General features: G+C 39.4%; 1 protein-coding gene across 1 annotated transcript in view; it reads left to right on the top strand.

Moving 5' to 3' along the window:
* CEP350 (centrosomal protein 350) overlaps positions 1-20,627 on the top strand; it is a 3,609,946-nt gene that overhangs the window by 1,796,524 nt on the left and 1,792,795 nt on the right. Inside the window, exon 14 of the mRNA XM_044085746.1 lies at positions 6,155-6,405. Coding sequence (XP_043941681.1) covers positions 6,155-6,405 — 251 coding nt within the window. The remainder of the gene's footprint in view (positions 1-6,154; positions 6,406-20,627) is intronic.

The raw sequence follows: 20,627 nt of genomic DNA, 5'->3' as shown, positions 1-20,627 counted from the left end.
GCGATCAAGCATCACTTGCCAAAATGAACTCTCTGCATCCAAAACAGAAAGTAGAGTGGCATTCTGTATTAGAGCTGCACCTTCCTCAACTGTACGCATTGGATGACATGACCTTTTTAATGCTTTGTTCAAATATCTAGGATCAGTGCATATTCTGATTTCATCTGAGCCTTTCTTATGAGCGGGTTCCTTTGGTTTTGTGATTGGACAAATCACAACTTGCTGCACCATCTTATCCATCTGAGCTTTGACTCTGTTTTCTATTGCTGTTGGAACTCTTCTTGCCGGTCTGACTACTGGAGTGACCTCGGGAATTAACGTCATAGAATAAACAACTGGAAATTTTTCCAATTTGTCATCGAAAACATTAGCATACTATGAGAAAATGGCTTTGGAAAAACTTGAACTTGGAACTGCAGTCACATGATGAACTTCTTTAGCAAAAGAAAGCCGATTCATTCTCAGACTGTCTGAGACCTAGTAAAGATTGCACTTGGTCGTCCGACTACGTAGAAAAATAAGTTGTAACAGCTCTCAGCCAAATAACATGAGAGTATTGCTGAACCTTTGGTTTGAATTTCTTCACCATCATAAGCAACAAGTCTCTCACTGCTGGGTACACTGAGTTGTTCTTTAGTTCTCACTTTTGCAAGTATGTCTGCTTATATAACATTACACTTTGACCCAGTGTCTACTTTGAGCTCTGTGGATTTTCCATTGATCCAAACCGTACAAAACACTTCACTCCTTGTTAACAAGTTTACTGCATCATCTCTTTCTCCAAGTACTGATACACCATCCACATAGAAAGCTGACTGTTTTGACTCTACTTGATCAACTTGCTTCTTTGTGCGACCTTTCTTTACAATTGAGTGAGGCTTACTTGATTTGCAAAACTTTTGGAAATGGTTCCACTTTTTACACTTGCGGCACTGGTGACCATATGCTAAACACTTCTCTCTCAGACTTATGATTTGCACCACAATTGTGACAGTTAACAATAAAGCTAGACTTGGGTTTTGCTGAGTCATGTTTGTGTTGTGCTGAGTTGGTGGTGGAGCTTGTACTTTTCCTGGAACTTTCTGGAAAACTTTGTACCTTCTTTGGAAACCCAGCGGCTGTCATTTGCTTAGGCCTGTTTCTGTTTGCCATCTGTTGCATACTATGTACGTTTGCTCTGGAGCTTACTGAAACCATGCTTTTGTGACTTGCAAGCATGTTCGTATATCTTTGTCACCTCATGGATCTGACAAATCTCTATTCCTTTGCTTAATGTCAAGTCACTGTCATGAAGTAAAATCTTTCTCACTGCAGCACTATTAATACCACACACAAGTCTGTCCTTTATAAGCTCATCCTTCAAATCACTGAACCAACATGTTTTAGCTTTGTTTTTCAAGAGTTATATAAGCTGCAAATGTTTCCCCATGTTTCTAATTTCTTCTGTAAAACAAATGCCTCACTAATGTAATGCAAATCTGGGGGTTGCACATTTCTCTGAACTTGCGCTTCAAACACTCGGGATCTTCTCTTGATTCAGCTTGCAGAACAATATGGCCGGCACCTTCACCTTCATATACTGCTGATGCATATACAAATGAACGTTCCCTTTCTATGGCTTCAGAGTCTGCTAGATTTAGCAAAACGAATGCCTTGGCACGTGGCTCTTTATCTGTATAAGCTACTTGTATGAAAATATCGTACTCTTGTACATATATTCTCCAGTTCCCTGCAGTATTCTGATCAAACACAAGTGGTTGCGGTAGTCTAAATCCATCTGCCATATTAACACATACCAGCAAAGGGTCTTGCGAATACACACATACACACACATACACACACACACACACACACACACACACACACACACACACGCATAAGTAACTGGCATAAACACAATTTGTTTTAATGCCTTTGTGTTCTGTACTTGTACTTTCTCTTTTTCAGCTTATCGGAATTGTGCAAATGAACAACCTTGTAATACTTACAAATAACTGGACTTTGTGAAATAAGCTTCTCAGGCTTTTCAATGCTTTATTGCACTTTGCAAAGTAGCTTTTCAGATTTCTCAGTGCTTTAGTATACTTTGTGAAATAGCTTTTTAGATCTCTTGATGCTTTACTGTACTTTGCGAAATGGCTTTTGGGAGCTATCAGTGTTTTACGAAACTTTGCAAAATTGCTTTTCAAACTTTTCAATGTTTTACGGAGCCTTGCAGAATAATTTCTCGGACTTTTGCGATGCTTTATGAAATCTTTGATTGGTAAAGGCAGAAATGCAAACTCATTTACTTCGAAACTGGTAAAGGCAAAAATGCTAAAGTCATTGATCATCACTCGCTATGCTTGTGGAATTGGTAATGGCAGAAATGCTAAAGTCATTTGTTTCTGAAATTGGTAAAGGCAAAATGCTAAAGTAATCGCTTGGAATTTTATCGATAAAGGCAGGAATGCTACAGTCATGCGCCATCACTTGTCAAAGTCATAATTTTAAGAAACATTCGAGAACTTTACAATGCAATTCAAGAACACTGCAATACTCTTGTAATCTTTTGTAAGAAACACCACTGAGCAATGCAAGAACTATATTAAGCAACTGTACAATATGAGTAAATCGAACTTTTATTGCCCACATTCAATATCTCTTGAAGTATTTGCACTTTGCAAACGACTACATGCAATGCACTGAAACGTCCCCAAAATGGAGGTACCTTGCTAGACAACGCTTTACAGTACAAGAAGCACTCTGTAATGGCGGCACTTTGCGAATAAACACACCCAGCACAAGAACTTTTGTTCAAATAACCATGCTTTGACTGGATTACAAGAGATAGTTGCACTTTTGCATACAGTGAACTCTTTGAAGTACATGCACAGTAATAAGCACACAGTTTAAGCACTTTTGCACACACTGAGATACTTTGAATAGCTTTAATTGTTGCCCTTGATGCAATACAAAGTCTTAATTATGCCCAAATGCAGCACTTTGTCCAAACACAAGGTCGCTTTGCTTTATTTTTTGCTTACTGTGCCTTTTTCTTCTTATATTTTTTTTCTCTTTAAGCCCTTTTTTATGCCAAACATACTTTTTGTGCTCATTTTACTGTAAACATGTCCAATTCTGCCTTAAACACGCTTGTTCTGCCTTAAACATGTTCGTTTTGTACTTTAAAGTCAATCATCTTGTCAAATACTTTTATCCTAAACATTTTCACAGTTAAACTTTTTGTACATTCCGCTTGCCTGATAATGTGCTTTGTGCCCTTTTTGCCTCTCTGCATCGAGTAAATAATTTGTATTATTTTTCATTACCTTTGATTCTTTCTGATTTACCGTCACTCTCATCTTACATCTCATGGTTCCAAATGTTCTTCTCTTTTCCATCCTGGCTCTAACACCATGTCACTTTCCTGTTGGTACATGAATAAACGAGTCTACGTGTGTTATGTTTAAGCAGCTTTATTCTTTACAAACACATTACTGTACAGGCTATTGACTATGACTAAGTAACTTGTATACAAATTAACAACTGTGATCATACATGCTCACTCACTGGCTGCTTCTACAAAATGGCTCTAGGAATTGCACGTGTCTTGAATTTATGCATGCATGCATAGCCTCGCATGCTTCTTAAAGACATACCAGACACACTTTACACTCTGCTCTACACTCTGGGACCTCTTTAAGTGGTTACAGACCATACCACAGTAGTATAGTGCACCAACCAGCAAGGGGGATCCAGGTTGCACCTTCTTTGCAGACTAGCCATGTTAGCTTAGGATATAGCTTCACAGCACAATCCCACTTTACAAGCATCCTACAGTCCGTCAAAGCAAAATTGTATGGCAGACAAGCTGAGCTGGACCCTCACAAATAGAAACTACTGTGGGGAATTCCTCAAGTAGGAGACTCTGCCTCCTCTCTGAGCCATCAACTGGCAATATTCTGTTCTTGAAATCCATGCAAGAAGGCCTGGAAGACAGATGTCTTTTCTTTTCCTTGGACAGGAATGTTTCTGTATGCTTCTCCACCCTTTCCACTAGTATCCAGGGTACCTCTGAAGATTCAGGAGGAGTCCCCCAAGAACATTGTTGTGACTCCCTTTTGACCCAGCCATCTGTGCTTCTCCCTTCTTTTGGAAATGGCTAGGGGCAGTTACCACAAACGTCTTCACAGACTTGATCTACTCACTCAAGACCAAGGGTATTTGATACACCATGATTTAATTAACTTCATTTGTCTACCTGCATGATAGTATCTTAATTTCTTTTAGGCACCTGTGTACTGAGGACATGCAGCAGACACAAATGGATCTAAGAAAGCCTGCTACTAGAAAATCATATTAGCAAAAGGAAAATGTTTTTTTTTAAGTTGGTGCCAACAACATAACCAGCACCCTTTTATGGCTAGTTGCTCTCTGATTTTACAGTGTTTGTGCGAGTTTCTATCCTATGACCGTTCTTATTCTTCTGTCAAGGTTAATTTATCAGCCATTTCAGCATGTCTTCCCATGGACCCTCCTCTTTCATTGCAATCTGATGTCAGAATGTTCTTGAAAGGGGTTTTGCATAAGGTACCTCTGTTGGAGAATTTTCTGGTAGATAAGTTAACACTTTCTCCATATGAAATCAGCTGAACTGGCTGAAATGTGGTTAACATGGAAAGCAGTTTTACTGATTGCTCTGACTTCTGCACAAAGGGTATCCAAGTTTTAAGCTGTTATGGTGTGTTAACCCTATCTCATTTTCCATAGGGACAGGGTTTCTTTGAGAACTAATCTTCTTTTATGGTAAAGTTGGTATCCAAGTTAATTTAAGCTAAACTATACCTCTCCCCATTTTCTTTCCTGAACCTAAAAATGAGGGAGAAAGGATACTCCATACCATGGATGTCCACAGACAACTCTGGTACTGTCTTGACAGAACTAAATCTTTCAGATCTTCAGATGAATTGTTCATTTCTTGTGAAAATAAGAAGAGGCTACCTGTGTCAAAACAGACTATTTCTAAATGATTGTCTAAGGCTATTAACTATTTTTATACTCACCATAGGAAAAGTATACCAGACAGAGTCAAGGCCCACTGTACCAGGGCCTTGGCTTAATCTATGGCTTCTTGGAAAGGGAAGGATTTTGCAAGTATTCTAAAAGCTGCTATGTGGTCCTCCGTACATTCTTTTTACAAAGCACTGTCAGCTTGATTCCTTCTTTAGCTCATGATCAAGCTTTGCTACGACCATTCTCCAGGGACCACTGGACAATTCTTCTTCCACCTCTCAAATGTAGTTAGCTAAGGCAGTCTACCCATATAGGTAAGGCTACTGCAGCAGTGATATCAATATGATGTACATAGTACAGTTGTGCAAGATGAACTTACCATAACAGTAGATGTTCAAATGATCACTGTTACAGTAGCCACTCCCTCCCCTCCACCCTCTTGTTTTTCTTGTGTGATTTTTTTATGCCAGGGTGTAGACATTTATTTTTTTTGTTGTTCCTAGCATTTCCCTTTCAGGGCTTAGCCTCCCTCTCTCTCTCTGCTGAAAGGAAAACTCTGAAAGGCTTCAGGCCCAAACTTGTCTTTTAGTCAGCTCAGTTCGAGCTGCTTGACAATTTCCATGCGTAGAAAGTGCCCTGAAGCTTTGGAAGCTGGCCAGCTGTTCTATCCTTGGCAGAATGTAACCCATAAAGCTGAGGCTACTGCAACAGTGATATTTCAACCATCTAATATTATGGTAAGTTAAGTTTTCAGAACTGTACTTTTCATAGAGAGGGTGATAAGGTCCTGAAACTCATTGCCAGAGGATATTAGAGAATTTAGATCAGCAGGATTGAGACAGTCCTAGAAAAATGGAAAATGTGATGGGGCTTTTTTGAAAATTGCATTGAGTTGGTGAGAGGTTGGCCTAATGGTTAAGATGTTTGCCTTACAAACACAAGGTGCAGGGTTTGAGTCTCACAAGGGATAATTGGTTAGGCTTAAAATGGCTCGCAAAGGCAGTTAGTTTAGTAATAATCTATGAACCTATGAGTTGGACTTGACAGGCAACAGGTGTTCATCTGTCAGTATGTTTGTATGTGCTGCATCATTATAAGGTCTGCTGTGCATTTTCTGATAAACTGTCTTGCTTGCTAATGGGTTCCTTTTATTTTGTAGCTCCCCATCAGACAATGGAAAACTGAAAAAGATGCCTACTTCACCTTCTTCATCCCACAGCTCTGTATCCCACAGTCCTTTACAGTCTGAGATGTTTGTAGATGCATCAGCTGCTGTGAATGTCACTGATAAGTCTAAGCCTCCAGCTAGTATGCCTGTGCCCGTGTCTGCCTTTTCTGGTTTTTGCTCCTCAGATGCATTTGTCAGTTTAAATGTTCAGCCTAACCAGACATCTCACACAATTTCAACAGGTATGTTGTGCATTATATGAAAAAAGTGGTTTAGAATTTTGATGTAAAGTGTTATAATTTAAAGAGCTGACTGATTTAGCTGCAAGACGATCAGCACCTTTGTTCTTGAAAGACACTTCTCTGCCATTTGTATGTAGTTAAGCTGTGCACCTGTTTTGTATTTTCCATAGACTGAATGTTGTAGCTGGTTGCCAGAAGTTGATGCTTGTGCTAAAAGCTTAAAAGTTTTTAGGTAGAACTTCACAGTATTTCAGCTAGATAATTAGTTTAGCCTCCAGTAAAGCTGCTTTTTTTCTGTGACAGTGTTAGTGTTACAGGCCAGTTCAGAACCTCAAAATAATGCATAAATGAGTCTTAGTCCGTCAGGTCTTTCTTTAAATGTGAAGTCCCCAAAATGATGATTTAACATTTTTTTAAACTGATATAGTGACTTAAATGCTCTGACAGCAGCTGGAAAACTATTCCATTGCTTCGCTACTCTAACTTAGATAAAGTTTTCTTTCTTAGTACTGTTAAGAGTTCTGTAAATATATTAAGTTTTGATTTCTTATACCATGACAATATTGTAAGAAACTTATCCCCGCAGTTAGCTTGCAACAGTCCATCTTCTGAACTTTGAAACATCCATAGAAGTTGTCTTAGCAACTTATAGAATACTAAATTTTGTTTAAGTACAGTTAGCCTGTTATAATTAAGTGATTGTACTGGAGAGAATTTTAGTATTAGTATAACATTTTTGAATTCTTTCTAGGTTAATATATTTGCAATTATCAGCTACACAAAACAGTTCATTCTTCAGTCACCAGGTTCAAGTCAGTTTTTGAGAAGGGTTCTGCATATGTCACTACCAAAAGTGTTTGCTCCTTCTTTGGGATCTCAAGTTTTTTTTTTTTTTCTAGAGAAGCTTACAGTTTTCAATTTGAATAGACTCATGAAGCTGAATTAAAGGTTTTAACTTGGAAAACAGTGCTACTCATTGCTTTGACTTCAGCAAGAAGAGTATCTGCATTATAAGCTCTTATGGTGGGTCTATTTTTATCTCATTTTTCAAAAGGGTTTGTTATCTTTGTGAACAAATCCTTCATTTATGCCTAAAGTTGTTTCAGAGTTTATCTTGAATCAAGTCATTCATCTCTCCGTTTTCTTTTCACATCCAAAAAATAAGGGAGAGAGGTTTTTATATTGTGTTGATATCAACAGCCAACTCAGTTACTATACTGATAGGACTAAAACCTTTGAGTTCTAATCAACTGTTTATTTCTTATGACGCTATGAAAGAGACAATTAGTGTTAAAACAGATCATTTCCAAATGTTTGTTTCATGCTATTCTTCTGTTATTCTCATCATAACAAGTCATTTCCAGTCAAGGCCATGGCCCATTCTACCAGGGCTTTGGCTTCTTCTCTGGCTTTTTGGAAAGGAGTGGACTCGATAAGTACTTTAGAGTCAGCACTTGGTTGCAAACTAGATTCTTTTTCACGGTCCAAAGCAGTTTTTGCTAGGACAGTCCTCCAGGGTACCTGAACTCTTACCCTTCTGCCTCCTCCCATTTATTTTTAATCTCTAGTAATCTACCCATATAGTTTACGCTACTGCAACACTGATCTAATGATGAACTTAGTACAGTTGGACATTTCCGCCATAGCAAATGCCCCTCCCCAACTTTAGAGCATTGGCAACCATACTGACTGCCACTAAGGAGCAAACACTAGAAATGTTGTCTAGAGTCATTTTTGAAATGGGCAGCCACAATTTGGAATATGCTTTGCAAACACTGGGTGGCTTTCCTTTTTAAGATATCACCCCTGAAACCTGGAAGGAAACAATGACCTTTAAAGTCTCAGTTAAGTCTTGTCATGTAAAACTTTGTGACAGATGCAATAAGAGTGTACTGTTATGCAAGATGTAACGTAACCATAGATGTTTGGATAGATAACTGCTGTGATAAGGACACCCATCCCTCCATCACCCTTTGTATTGTGTTTTTGACAGGATGTGGATAGCTGGTCTGAGGATGCAAGAGGACATAAACTTGTACATCCACTCCAGCTAAGGAAATGAAGGAAAAATGGTTTCCCCTTAACAAAGGCTTATTTAAAGCCTTTCGGTTGTTAGTCTGAATCTTCTGTTAAGTGTAAAATGACCTCACTCCTTCAGTTTCGGAGTCAGAGTCTGATGTACAGGAAATAGACTTGCTGTATTTCTCCCAGATCTGATGATGTCCTTTTCATTCTTCTTCAATGTGTAGGTTCGAATCCGACTCAGTGGCATATTCCAGACTTCAGATCCAGCTCTCGAGCTCCTTTGTCTACCTATAATGCCTTATTCCATCCCCATTGCCTCCAATCTCGTTTGCTGCCATCACAAACCAATGCAAGTTTCACACTTGAGCTGTTGTAGGAGAGAATTTGCACAACAAAGATAAAGAAACTGGCAGCAAATCTGGCCTCTCCACTAACATAACAACAGCAAAAAACAGTGTGTACCAGAACCACGAGTAGAAGTAAATCTGTTTGTTCCAGTAGTAAAAACTTTTGCAGTAGAACTACTTCCTCAGGCATAAGTAACAGAATAAAAAACAAGTAAAAAAACTTGTTTTTCTATAGTAAAACTAAGGCAAATAATGCAAATCACATTATCAGTTTATCAAATCACATGGTTTAATTGTTTGTTTGATTTGCATTATTTGCCTTAATTTTACTATCGCATCAAAATAGACAGACTGTCTAGAAAGACATCTTTGCTTTCGACTGGGAGCCAGTCATTACCAATTCAGAGCTCTGCCCTTTGGACTTACCACAGCCCCCAGGGTGTTTACCAAATGCATGGCAGTGGTGGCAGTTCACTTAGGACTGAAGTGATTCCAGGCATTTCTATATCTAGAGAGATATGGCAGCAGCAATAGTTCTACTTCCTCTAGCACACTTTTTATGCAGGTTCTTTAGTGGGACTGTAGCTGTTCAGTGGTCCATTCTATATCAACCCTTATCTTTTCAAGTAAGACCTATCCTGATTTGCAAACAACATATTCACTGGTGGATACAATTTGACTACCTTTTTCTGGGCCGACCCTTTGTTCTACTGAACCCAGTAGCCACAGTGACCATGGACACTTTGCAACTAAGGTGCGGGGTGGGATTTCTTGGGAGGAACTGTCCAAGGCATGTGCCCTCCCCCCCCCAAGAGAACAAGTTGCATATCAATGTCCTAGGGGATGAGGTCAGTCCTATTAGAGTTGCAGACATTTAAAGATGCTCTTTCCTTGGGGGCTACTGCAGTTCAGACAGACATGTCTGTGCTCTGGTACATCAGTGAACAGGAGGAACTTGATCTTATCCCTTTTTCAGAGAGGCTATGGGGGTTTGGGAATGGGGGATCCCATCAGACTGTTTTCTATTTGCGACGCACATTCTGGGGAAGACCAGCGTGCTTGCGGACAGATAAAACAGATCCATTGTACTGCCTCACAAGTAGTCTCTCAATCATTCGATAGTGGAGATGATCTTCCACCATTAGGGCTGACCTTGCTGCATCCTATTTGCTACTCCCCTCAACCACAAGTGCAGCAAGTACTTCTCTCTCATCTCCCACAGGAGGAGTCACCAAGAGACGCTGTGAGGCACACTTGGCCCTTAGGACTTATGCTTACCCTCCTATTCCCTTAATTCCCAAATTTCTGCCAAAAGCAAGTCGGCACAAGAGCTCAGTAATCCTCATTGCTCTTCTGGCCTTAGCAAGTATGCTTCCCCTTTCTACGGTCTCACCTTCATTATTCTCCATGGATACTGGAGTCTACTCAGGATCTCCGCTCTCACCCATCAGGGATTCAACTCCCCAACATTCAGATCCTCAAGCTAACTGCATGGTTTCTCTGCTTCCAGTAATAGTTGGACAGTCCAGACTTTATTCCCCTGTATGTGACATTATTTTGACTTCTCAAAAAGATTCCACCAAAAAGACTTTACAAGAGCAAATGGAAGAGATTCTCTATTTGGGCATCAGATAAGCAAACTGACCCTTTTTCTGGACCAGTTTCTGCTATTCTTCACTTTTTAACAACTCTTTATAAAAAGTAGCTAATTTCTCTACAATTAAGCTTCACTTGGCAGCAGTTTCTAATTTTCACAGGGGGAACAAATCCTTTTCTTTGGTTTCCTCTAGATTGTGTAAAGCTTTTATGAAAGGAATTTTTTTTCTGAGGCCTCCGATAAAATATCCATTACAGCTTTGAGATCTAACAGCAGTGCTTGAAGGTCTAACCCAAAACCCTTTTGAACCGTCTGACAAATCAGATCTAAAATTTCTGTCTTGGAAGACTCTCTTCTTGGTCGTTACAACTTCTGCAAGAAGAATATGTGAACTTCAGGCTCTTTCATCTAAAGCTCTTTACATTATTTTTCATAAAGATAGGGTTTCCTTACGGGCTAACCCTTTTAGCAAAAAAAGTGGCTTCTGAAAATAACATCAATCAATCCATTCAGTTTTCCTTCCAATTTTTCCAGTAAAAGAGAGAGTACATGCTACATGTCCTTTATGCGTACAGACAGATGTGTTTTTACCTTCACAGCATAAGCAGTTTAGAAAGTCAGACTAACTTTTTGTTTCTTTCTCACCAAATCCCCTGGGGCACCCAGTTTCTAAAGTTACTGTAGCCAAATGGATTACAGACAGTATATCATGGATTTAAACTCAGAAAGGTATGACATTGTCTAAACCTCCCTGAGCTCATTCAACCAGATCCATGGCTACATCATCTGCTTTTTAATCAAGAATTTTTATGGATCAGAATATTCTATCCATAAAGTATCAAAGTATTCTAAGAATGAAGCCAACATGGGAATGAATAAAGGAGATTCTGCCGAAAGGGATGACTGCAATTAGGCGTATAGACAATAGACAGGAGGGGGATGGAAATTATTGGAGAAAACTGGAAAAGGAACCAAGGTATTGGGAGCAAATAACTAGAGAGGGAAAAGTAATAGAATGGGAAGAGGCCAATAACTTATTTAGACTGCAGGTTGGAGATTGTCAAGTCAAAGAAAACTTTATTGTCATTCAGAACTACACAGCAGTGTAGCTGAACAAAATTACAGTACTTCGTTCTCAATGCAGGAAACTGTTGTACATATAGATAGAGAAAAATTAATAAAATATCACAGTCTAAATTTAATAAGTACCAATTAGTAAGTATAAAGTAGGACAGCAGTGACCCACACCCATCCCAGAACAGGAGACAAGGAAGACAAGGAACAATATGAAGGTAATATTGTCAAAGTAAAATTGAAGCAATAGCAGCATATCTATGATTAGACTGAATTATATTGCACAGTTTGTATGTTGCACTTAACAGTCCTTCAGTGTTGTAGGTAAACTACCTTAGTGTTGCACTTGGTTATTGCACAGCCATAAAATAAGCCACTTGATAGGCTAGTTAATGTAACAGAAGTGGTTGAATGTTTTAACAGACTTATGGTTCATTTTCCCCAAGAGTTCAACAGTCTAATGGAGAGCGGAAAGAAACTGTTATTTAGTCTGGTGGTCTTAAAATGCAGGCTTCTGTATCTCCTGCCTGAGGAGAGGTGAGTGTACAGACCATTGGCAGGATGTGTTGGATTGCTGGAAATCTTTTTTTTGGCCCTGTTGATGCACCGGCAATTGTATAGATCTTCCAGATGTGTAAGGGAAGTGCCATTGATTTTTTTTGTCTGTGCTGGTTACATGGATTGACCAGGATAAGTTCTTTGTGATATGAACCCCCAAGAACTTTGTACTCTTGACCCTTTCCACTGTCATCCCTTTCATCACTAGAGGTTTGTGTGGTACTTGAGATCTTCTGAAATCAACAATCAACTCCTTTTTCTTGCTGACATTTAGTGCTAGATTGTTGTTGTCACACCAGACCAGTAGTTGATCAGTCTTGTTCCTGTCGACCTCCTTCTCTCTGTCTTTGACCAGGCATGTCACAGTTGTGTCGTCCACAAATTTGATGGTCCTATTCGTCTCATGTCTGGCCATGCAGTCATGTGTCAGCAGAGTGAAAAGGAAAGGGCTTAGGACACACCCCTGCAAGTACCCCTGTGTTCAGGATGATACTGGAGCTGTTGTCTCCCACACGAACATTTTGAGGCTTTTCAGTAAGGAATTACTTTCCTTGTCAAGGATTGATATCAGTGTGTAGGCAAGGAGAAAGAAATAGTGGGGTCCTAAATATAAGACCAACACTGGTAGAGTTTTTAGTAGAATCTAGAGCAGAAGTCCTCATTAAAAAAGGAACAATTAGTAGAGCATATAAAATATTGCACGATACCTTTAAGAATCAATTAGAGGAGGTTAGAAAGGATTGGAAAGAGATTGGATAAGCAATTCACAAAGAAACAGTTGGGAGGATGTATGTTTGTCTCCCAAATATGCAACAAAATTTAGAAGATTTAGGATTTTTGCTTGGAAATGTTTACATAGATACTTTTATACCCCAAGTAGGCTCCAGAGAATTTTTCCTCAAGTAGACTGCAAATGTTGGAGGTGTGCTGGAGAAGAAAGAGGTACTTGGAAACATATTTTCTGGGAGTGCAGTGGGTTAGTAGACTTGAAGGATTCCCTGTGGGATGCACTGTTTGAGATTTTGAGTGGGCCAAGATGGTGTGACAAGGGAAATGATTTTTCTGAGCTGTGATACAGAATCAGAATTGCCTAGACATCGTAAGGCCTTACTGTGTCTAATTATGGTGGCTGCCAAAAAAAAGCAATTACTAGAAAATGGAAATCCAAGTTTAAACCAACTGCATTAGAAATAGTGAATATAGTAACAGAGATAAAACAACTGGAATGTAGATATTTAGAAAAGGGTAGGAGCAAGCTACATAGGAAAAATAGGAATTGTTGGAACAATACATAGAGGATGAATGGGGCTTAAAAGAAGGAAGGACCTGTGAGCTATGTAATGTTTGACTGAAAATGATTGAGTAGATTTTAAGTGATGTATAATGTTTGCAACTGGGAGTGTGTCAGTGTAGTTTGTGATGGAGAAATTGTGATTGTTTTACTTTTTTGGGGCTGGCATAATGTTTTTAAGTGTTTTTTTTTGCCTTGTTATTTCTGTCAAAAAAGTAACTTTTGTGGACTGGTAGTGTTTGCCAACAATTTCTGCTTGCCTTCCCTGGGAAGCAGGTATCATTTTCAGCTTGACCATGGAACAGACTACCGGTCCTATGGTCTGTTCTTTCACCCACACAAAGAAGAAATTAAGCAAACAGCCTTTGCCACCACAGCAGGGTATCAGTGTGCCTCAGCTGTAGGTGGGTGACTCTGCTATGGTCATTTGTTGTATCTCAGACCACTTATCTTTTACTCCAGATCCCTCCAGTGTAGCACTTATAGCCACCTACTGTGGACTGAGGGTTAGCCATATCTTTTGCAGCTGTTAGTAGTGGGCAAGGGAGAGTCACTCTTGTAAGTCCTAGAAGTGGGAACAGAAGAGATTTCCCTATTGTGTCAGAATGCTCTGCCTATCCCTGGGGAAGCAGCTGCTGCCATTACTAACACAGTTGGCCACATTTTTCCTGTCAAAAGGAAACTGAATATGAAGCATGTATCTACTTATCCTCAAATTTCTTGGATAGGAGTAGTTTACTGGGTCTGGCTCAGGTGTTAATTCAGGCTATTGATCCTACTTTTAAGATAGTTTCTAGCAAAAGAAAGAGTGATGATTCCTTTTCCTTGAATAGTTTCAAGAGTGTGAATCTGAACAGGAAGATCCAATGACAGATATAGGGTTTTTCCTCAGATTTCTGATTCAGACTCTGAGGAGAGCTCAGTTTCTGACCCGTGGGGGGTTTCTTTCGGTGAGACTGTTATTTGAATGGGGTTCCTATTGTATTATCGACAGCTTAGGTTTTCGAATTCTTAAACATAGACACCTAAGCGTCAAAAGCTTACAATAGCAAACTGCCACATAATCAAATTCTTTCCTTGGGAAAGAATTTGCATGGCCATTATCGGGGATTTGCCCTTTCCCCAATGTAGAGCAATCTCTGAGTTGGTATATTTAGTTATGGGGGGTGTGAGGGGCGCAGCCCCCCCACTACATTTGGGTGTGTTTGTTTATTTTGTTTACAAATGACCACTCAAATTCTTTCCCGAGGAAAGAATTCGATTATGTGGCCGTTCGCTATTGGTTAGGTGTCAATTGTTTTTGGGTTCGACAACCAAAGCTGTCGATGTTATGACAGACACATTTGAATGTGCCAGTGTTTTCAGTGGGAGGGCACTGAGGTCTCTCAGTCTTTCAGAAAATCTTATGAGTTGTTACAGATGTATTTTCCAGAACATATACCCATTTCTCCTGTTCTGCCTGCTTTAGAAGATGCATGTGTTACTGCCTGCAGTTTTTCTTATATTTTTTTTTTTACATGTGGAAGACCAGCTGTCCCTTAAAGGAGTGGATATTGGAGCACTTGGGCAATATAAAGAACCACTGTAGTATAAATGCTCTTGCTCAAGATATTATAGTTTTTAGGGATCATGATTTTCATTTTTTAACTCTGCAATTGGCTTTTGAAAGTATTTGAGGTAGGGACATTGTTAATCAAGTGAAACAGATGGAACTAAAATGGATTATTGCTCTTCATGCTCATATATCACACAGACTGAATGGTAATGTTCCTTTAAAACTGGCTTTGCAGGCTTGCAAGCTGGTTTATTGATTGATTGATTTTAATGGTTTACCACTTTCAGGTGTTGATTATGCTTTATATATTTATATACTCTTGTTAATTTGTTTTGTTGTAGGGTCTGATGAAGCGGCAAGGTCCATGAAAGTGTTTACCCAATAAAATATATAGTTTTTGCATGTTTTTTTATATTTACTTTGCTGTGTTGGTTGGTATTCTGTCGTTTCGCAACTGTTTTTGTGTGGGACCGACCTTTAAATATGAGGTGTGCTTGTTTCTACTGTTTTCCTTATAGCCTGCCAGCTCCCCCTAAAAAGACAGGATGTATTAAGTTTCTCAGTCTTTTAAATTGTTATACACTGTTCCCAAACCTGACCCTTTAGTTGATTCCACTGCTGCTAAGCGCCTTGTTAATTCCAATCCTACTCTTTCGGATAAGGACGGGAAAATGATAAGTGTGGGGAAAAAAAGTATATACCTATGCGATTTTGATTCTCAGAATTTTGAATTGTCAGGCTCTTATGCTAAAGTATTAGGAATGCTTTATCTGCAGTTTCTTCTTGTGAGAAAAAATCTGCTTTAAGTAACTTAGTTTCTTCTATTGCACAGATTATTACTCGTTTGCAGTGTGTATGACTATCGATACTTCTTCCAGGGCTATGGCCAATGGTACTTTTTTGAGGTGGTTTGCTTGGCTGCATTCTCAGAACCTCTGTTTGTTATAAATGAGATTTTAAATTCTCTCTTGGATAGAGATGTAGTGCTTAGCCCCTTTGCTGCAGAGGTTATCAGAAAGTGTGATAAAAGGGGCAAGCTCGTCCAGGCTAAGATTTTACAACCTTCCTTTACCAAACTGTCTAAGGGATTTTTTATCTTCTCATTCAGTTTTGGCAGGGGAAAAAAAAAACGGAACAAACAGTTTCAGCAAAATTCAGGTAAACAGACATTTAAGAAGAAATGTGTGAATGTGTGTGTGTGTTCCAAAATGAATCGTCAAACCTGTTTAAACCAAGAATAGAGCAACAAGTCTGAATGATTACTCAAGAGAACTTGTGACCCCCTCCCATCATGGCCTCTTTTTTTATTTCTTCCAGAAAGTTTGAATCTCCAGTGTTCTCTTTGGCATCAGGTTATTTCAGACAAATGGGTTCTGAAAATCATTTACTGGGGTTACAGATGGCAATGTAAGGAAATTCCTTGTCTTCCAGATCAGACTATTTGGTTTCCACCTGTTACTCATCACATGCTCTCCAAAAGAATGATGGAACCAGTCCCCCTTTCCCAGATTGGGAAAGGTTTTTATTCAAGGATGTTCCTAGTACCAAAGAAAAAAAATGTTTGGAGACCAGCTCTGGATCTTTCTTTCCTAAACCTGTTTGTAATAGTGCCCATATTCAGAATGATATCACTTCAGAACCTGTTATTTCTTCTTCCTCTTTCAAGTTTCCTGGTAAACCTTAAAATATGCTTATCTTACACCCCTGATCATCCAGACTTTACATGTTTAAGGTTTTGTGTGTCTGTATCACATTAGCAGTTCTCTGCCTTACCCTTTGGACTATCCACTGCACCAAGAGTGCTCACAAGGTGTCTAGCTCCAGTTGTAACTCATTGATGGCTACGGGGTATCCACACTTTTCCATTGCCAAGTCTTTTTCAGTGTCAGAAATCTGTCTCTGTTGGGTGAAAGATCTGTTACACAAGCTGAGATTCCAGGAGAACATTCAAAAGTCTTTTTGATTTCTCCATGCTGGCTTGTTTTTTCAGGGATGTCAACATGTCAGCTAGACACCTCAGTTCAAAGAGCTTTTCTTCCATAAAAAAAAAATCTCTGTTTAGATTTATTGTAAGGTTTTCCACTCAGATTTCAATCACTGTAAAGGAATACCTCCGGATTTTGGGTTTCATGATATTTGTGATTCTCGTGATACCCCTGGCAAGGCTCCACATAAAAAGATACAGTGGGTCTGAAATCTCTTTGGTCCCAGCATCTAAAGTGCTGGGTTTGTCAGAAAAGAAATTGTTTGGTGGAGGAAACTGCTTTAAATCCAGATCTCCCCTTCTTTCTCCCTACTACAAAGCAGTCAATCACCACAGATGCTTCAGACTATGCTAGGGGGTCAGTTTTCAGAAGGGATAAAATTGCAGGGGGGTGTGGGACACCAAGGACAGATGCAAGCAGGTAAATATCAAGGGGATGTTTGCCCTGATCAAGACACTCAACTTTGTGAACCATTTCTGGTCCCCGTGGCAGACAGTCTGAGAAGGACCAGGGCAAACCCTCACAAATGGAAATTCAATCAGGTAGGTTTCTGAGATTTAAACCAGATGTGGAGAGTTTCTCAAGTAGACTTCTTTGCCCTCTCTCTGAACAGTCAACTGGCAAGATTCTGTTCCAGGACTGTATGCAAGAGGGCTTAGAAGGCAGATGCTTTTTCTTTTCCGTAGAAATGTTCCTGTATGCTTTTCTACCCTTCCCACTAATATCCAAGGTATTTATTAAGATTTAGAAGGAATCCCCCAAGATCATGGTGGTGACTCCCTCCTGGCCCAGGCAGCCATGTTTTTCCTTCTTTTAGAAATAACCAGAATCAATTACCACAAGCTTCCTCACAGACTGGATCTACTCACATAAGCACAGGGATGTCTGATACACCCCAACATCAGTCATTTTCAATTGACTGCCTGGATGATAGGGTCTTAATTCCTTTTAGGCACCTTTTTATTGAGGATGTGCAGCAGGTATTAAGGAAGGCAAGAAACCCTGCTGCTAGAAAATCATGTATTAGCACATGGAAAAGGTTTTGTAGTTGGTACCAGCAACATAATCAGCACCCATTCAGGGCTAGTTTATCTCTGGTTTTGCAATGTTTGTGTGAGTTATTTTCCTTTGGCTTTTGTTATTCCACTATCAAGGTTCAGTTATCATCCATTTCAGCATGTCACCCCATAAATCCTCCTGTTATGATGCAATCTCATGTCAAAATGTTCTTGAAAGGGGTTTTGCACAACAAGGCTCCTAGAAAACTGGTGGCCCATCCTTGAGACCTTAATTTTGTGTTATAAAAGCTAACTATTGCTCCATTTCAATCAGCTAATCTAGCTGACTTGTGGATGTTCATCGTGTTTCACTGTTGCAGTCATTACTCTTGGGTTATCCTGCAACTGACGCAGGACCAAGACTTTGGAATTCAGGCCCACTGCGCGTATCCTGCCAGCAGGATAACCCAAGAGTAATGACTGCAACAGTGAATACACTCGAACATCTACATTTATGGTTGGTACACAACTGTACTTTCTTACCATGGGAAACAGTTTTACTGATTTCTCTGACCTTTGCAAGAAGGATCTGTAAGAGTTGTAAGCTTTTATGGTGAGTCAACACTGTCTAATTTTCCCTAGGGACAGGGTTTCTTTGAGAATGAATCCTTCTTTTATGGTTAAAGTAATATTGAGGTATACTTTAAGCCAGACTATCCATCTCCTTTTTTTCTGAACCTAAAAAATAAGGGAGAAAGGATACGTCATACCTTAGATGTCCACAAACGGATCAGGTACTGTCTTGTCATAACTAAATCTTTCAGATCTTTAGATCAGTTGTTTATTTGTTGTGATGGTAAGAAGTGACAACCTGTGTCAAAACAGACTATTTGCAAATTATTGTTTAAAGCAATTACCTTTTGTTATACTCACCACAACAAAACTGTTCTAGGCAGGGTTAAGGCCTACTCAATCAGGGCCTTTGCATAATCTATGACTTTTTGGAAAGGGATGGACTCAAAGTATTCTGGATAGTGCTACTTACTCCTTTTTATATATTTTTACAAAGTACTATAAGCCTGATTCTTTTGGTAGGTCCAGATAAAGCTTTGCCAGGGCCATTTTCCAGAGGCTCTTGGACTTTTCTCCTTCCACCTCCCAAATATAGTCAGCTAAAGTAATCTACTCCTGTAGGTAAGGCTACTTAGAAGCAGTGATCAATATGATGAACATAATACAGTTGTGTAAGCTGAACTTGCCATAACAGTAGATGTTCCACTCTTGACTGCTGCAATGGCCACTCCCTCCATCTCCCTCGTTTTTGGTGTATTTTTATGCCAGGGTGTTGATATTCATTTTTTTGGTTTTCTTGGCATTGTCCTTTCAGGGCTCAGCCTCCTCCTGTCTGCTGGTTGGAAAGCTGTGAAGGGCTTCATGCTCAAACTTGTCTTAACTCTGTTTGATAGTTTAGGTGCATTAAAGGTGGCTTGAAGCTTTGGAAGCTGACAAGCTGTAATACTCTTTGCAGGGTATAACCCATGTAGCTAAGGCTACTGCAGCAGTGATCATTTTAGCATCTGCTCTTAAGATAATTTCAACTTCCAGAACTGTACTTTCTCTGGACAGTCTATTGCCAGCCCCTAGGAAATTTTAAAAAATTGTAGAAAATTCCATAATCCCACAGATTTCTCTTTAGGAATCCTATGACATATCGTTCAGTTCTGTTTTCATTTCAAAATCAGCTTTTTTCCAAGCATGTAATAATGTCTAGCCTTATTCCTTCTGACAAAGATAGGAAAACCTTTGATAGTTTTGGGAAGAAGGTGTATATTACTTCCTCTTTAGCCTTCTGAATGGTAAATTGTCAAGCACAAATGTCTGTTTCTTCTGGCATTATTTGGCATTATGAAAAAATGTTCCTTTCAGACATTAAGGTTACCAAGCATTTGATTAAATGTTTGTATGGTACTGCGCATACTATTTTCAGGGCTGATGCCTCTGGTCAGTTATACATGTATTTGCTTGGCTGCACACAAAATGTACCAGAGTATGTTAAAGCAGAACTTTTGAACACACCTTTGGATAAAGTGTTATTTGGGTCTTATGCTGAGGTTCTGACGAAATTTGATGGAAGAAGAAAGGTAAACCAAGGAGTTTCTCAGATTTTTCAGTGCCCTATCCCCATATATAATAGAAACTTTCCTTCTAGCTGAGGGCCCTTTTATAGGAAATATTTCAGACAATCCCAGTTAAAGACAGGCAAACTTTTAAGAAGCAGTGACGAGGAAAAGAAAGGAGAGCCTTCACAACCCCAGGGACAATCCAGAAATGCAGATTGACTATGCTACCCTTCAGTCTCCTTCCTTTCCCACCCGGTCAACCCTTTAGAACCTACATGTCTACTTTGCTCTTTGATAGCAGATTACATCAGATACTTAGAGCCTACCAATTATTCAGAAAAGCTACAGCTGGCAATGGGCTGTCTTCTGTCATTTCAAGGGATTCTTCCTCACCTAGTTAGTCAGACCTCCCTTTTTCCTCTTGTTCTAGATCAAATGTTGTCTCTGGAAGAAATAAAGCCTGATCCTGTAGATCAAATAGAAAGAAGACTTTACTCAAGGATTTTTCTGGTGCCAAAACGAAAAAGGATCCTGAAGATCTGTGCTAGGTCTTTCATTTCTATACCTTTACATTAAAATTCCAAAAAGTTAGGATGCTTGCTCTGCAATCTCTGTTACCTCGCATTCATCTTTTTTATTTCCTAGTAACTCTAAACATAAAAGATGCCTGTC

This window comes from Protopterus annectens, chromosome 10.part0 (assembly GCF_019279795.1).
Source record: "Protopterus annectens isolate FY-2018-M chromosome 10.part0, PAN1.0, whole genome shotgun sequence".
NCBI lineage: Eukaryota > Metazoa > Chordata > Ceratodontiformes > Protopteridae > Protopterus > Protopterus annectens.
The sequence above is the reverse complement of the archived record's forward strand: the minus strand, read 5'-3'. Positions and strand labels throughout refer to the sequence as shown.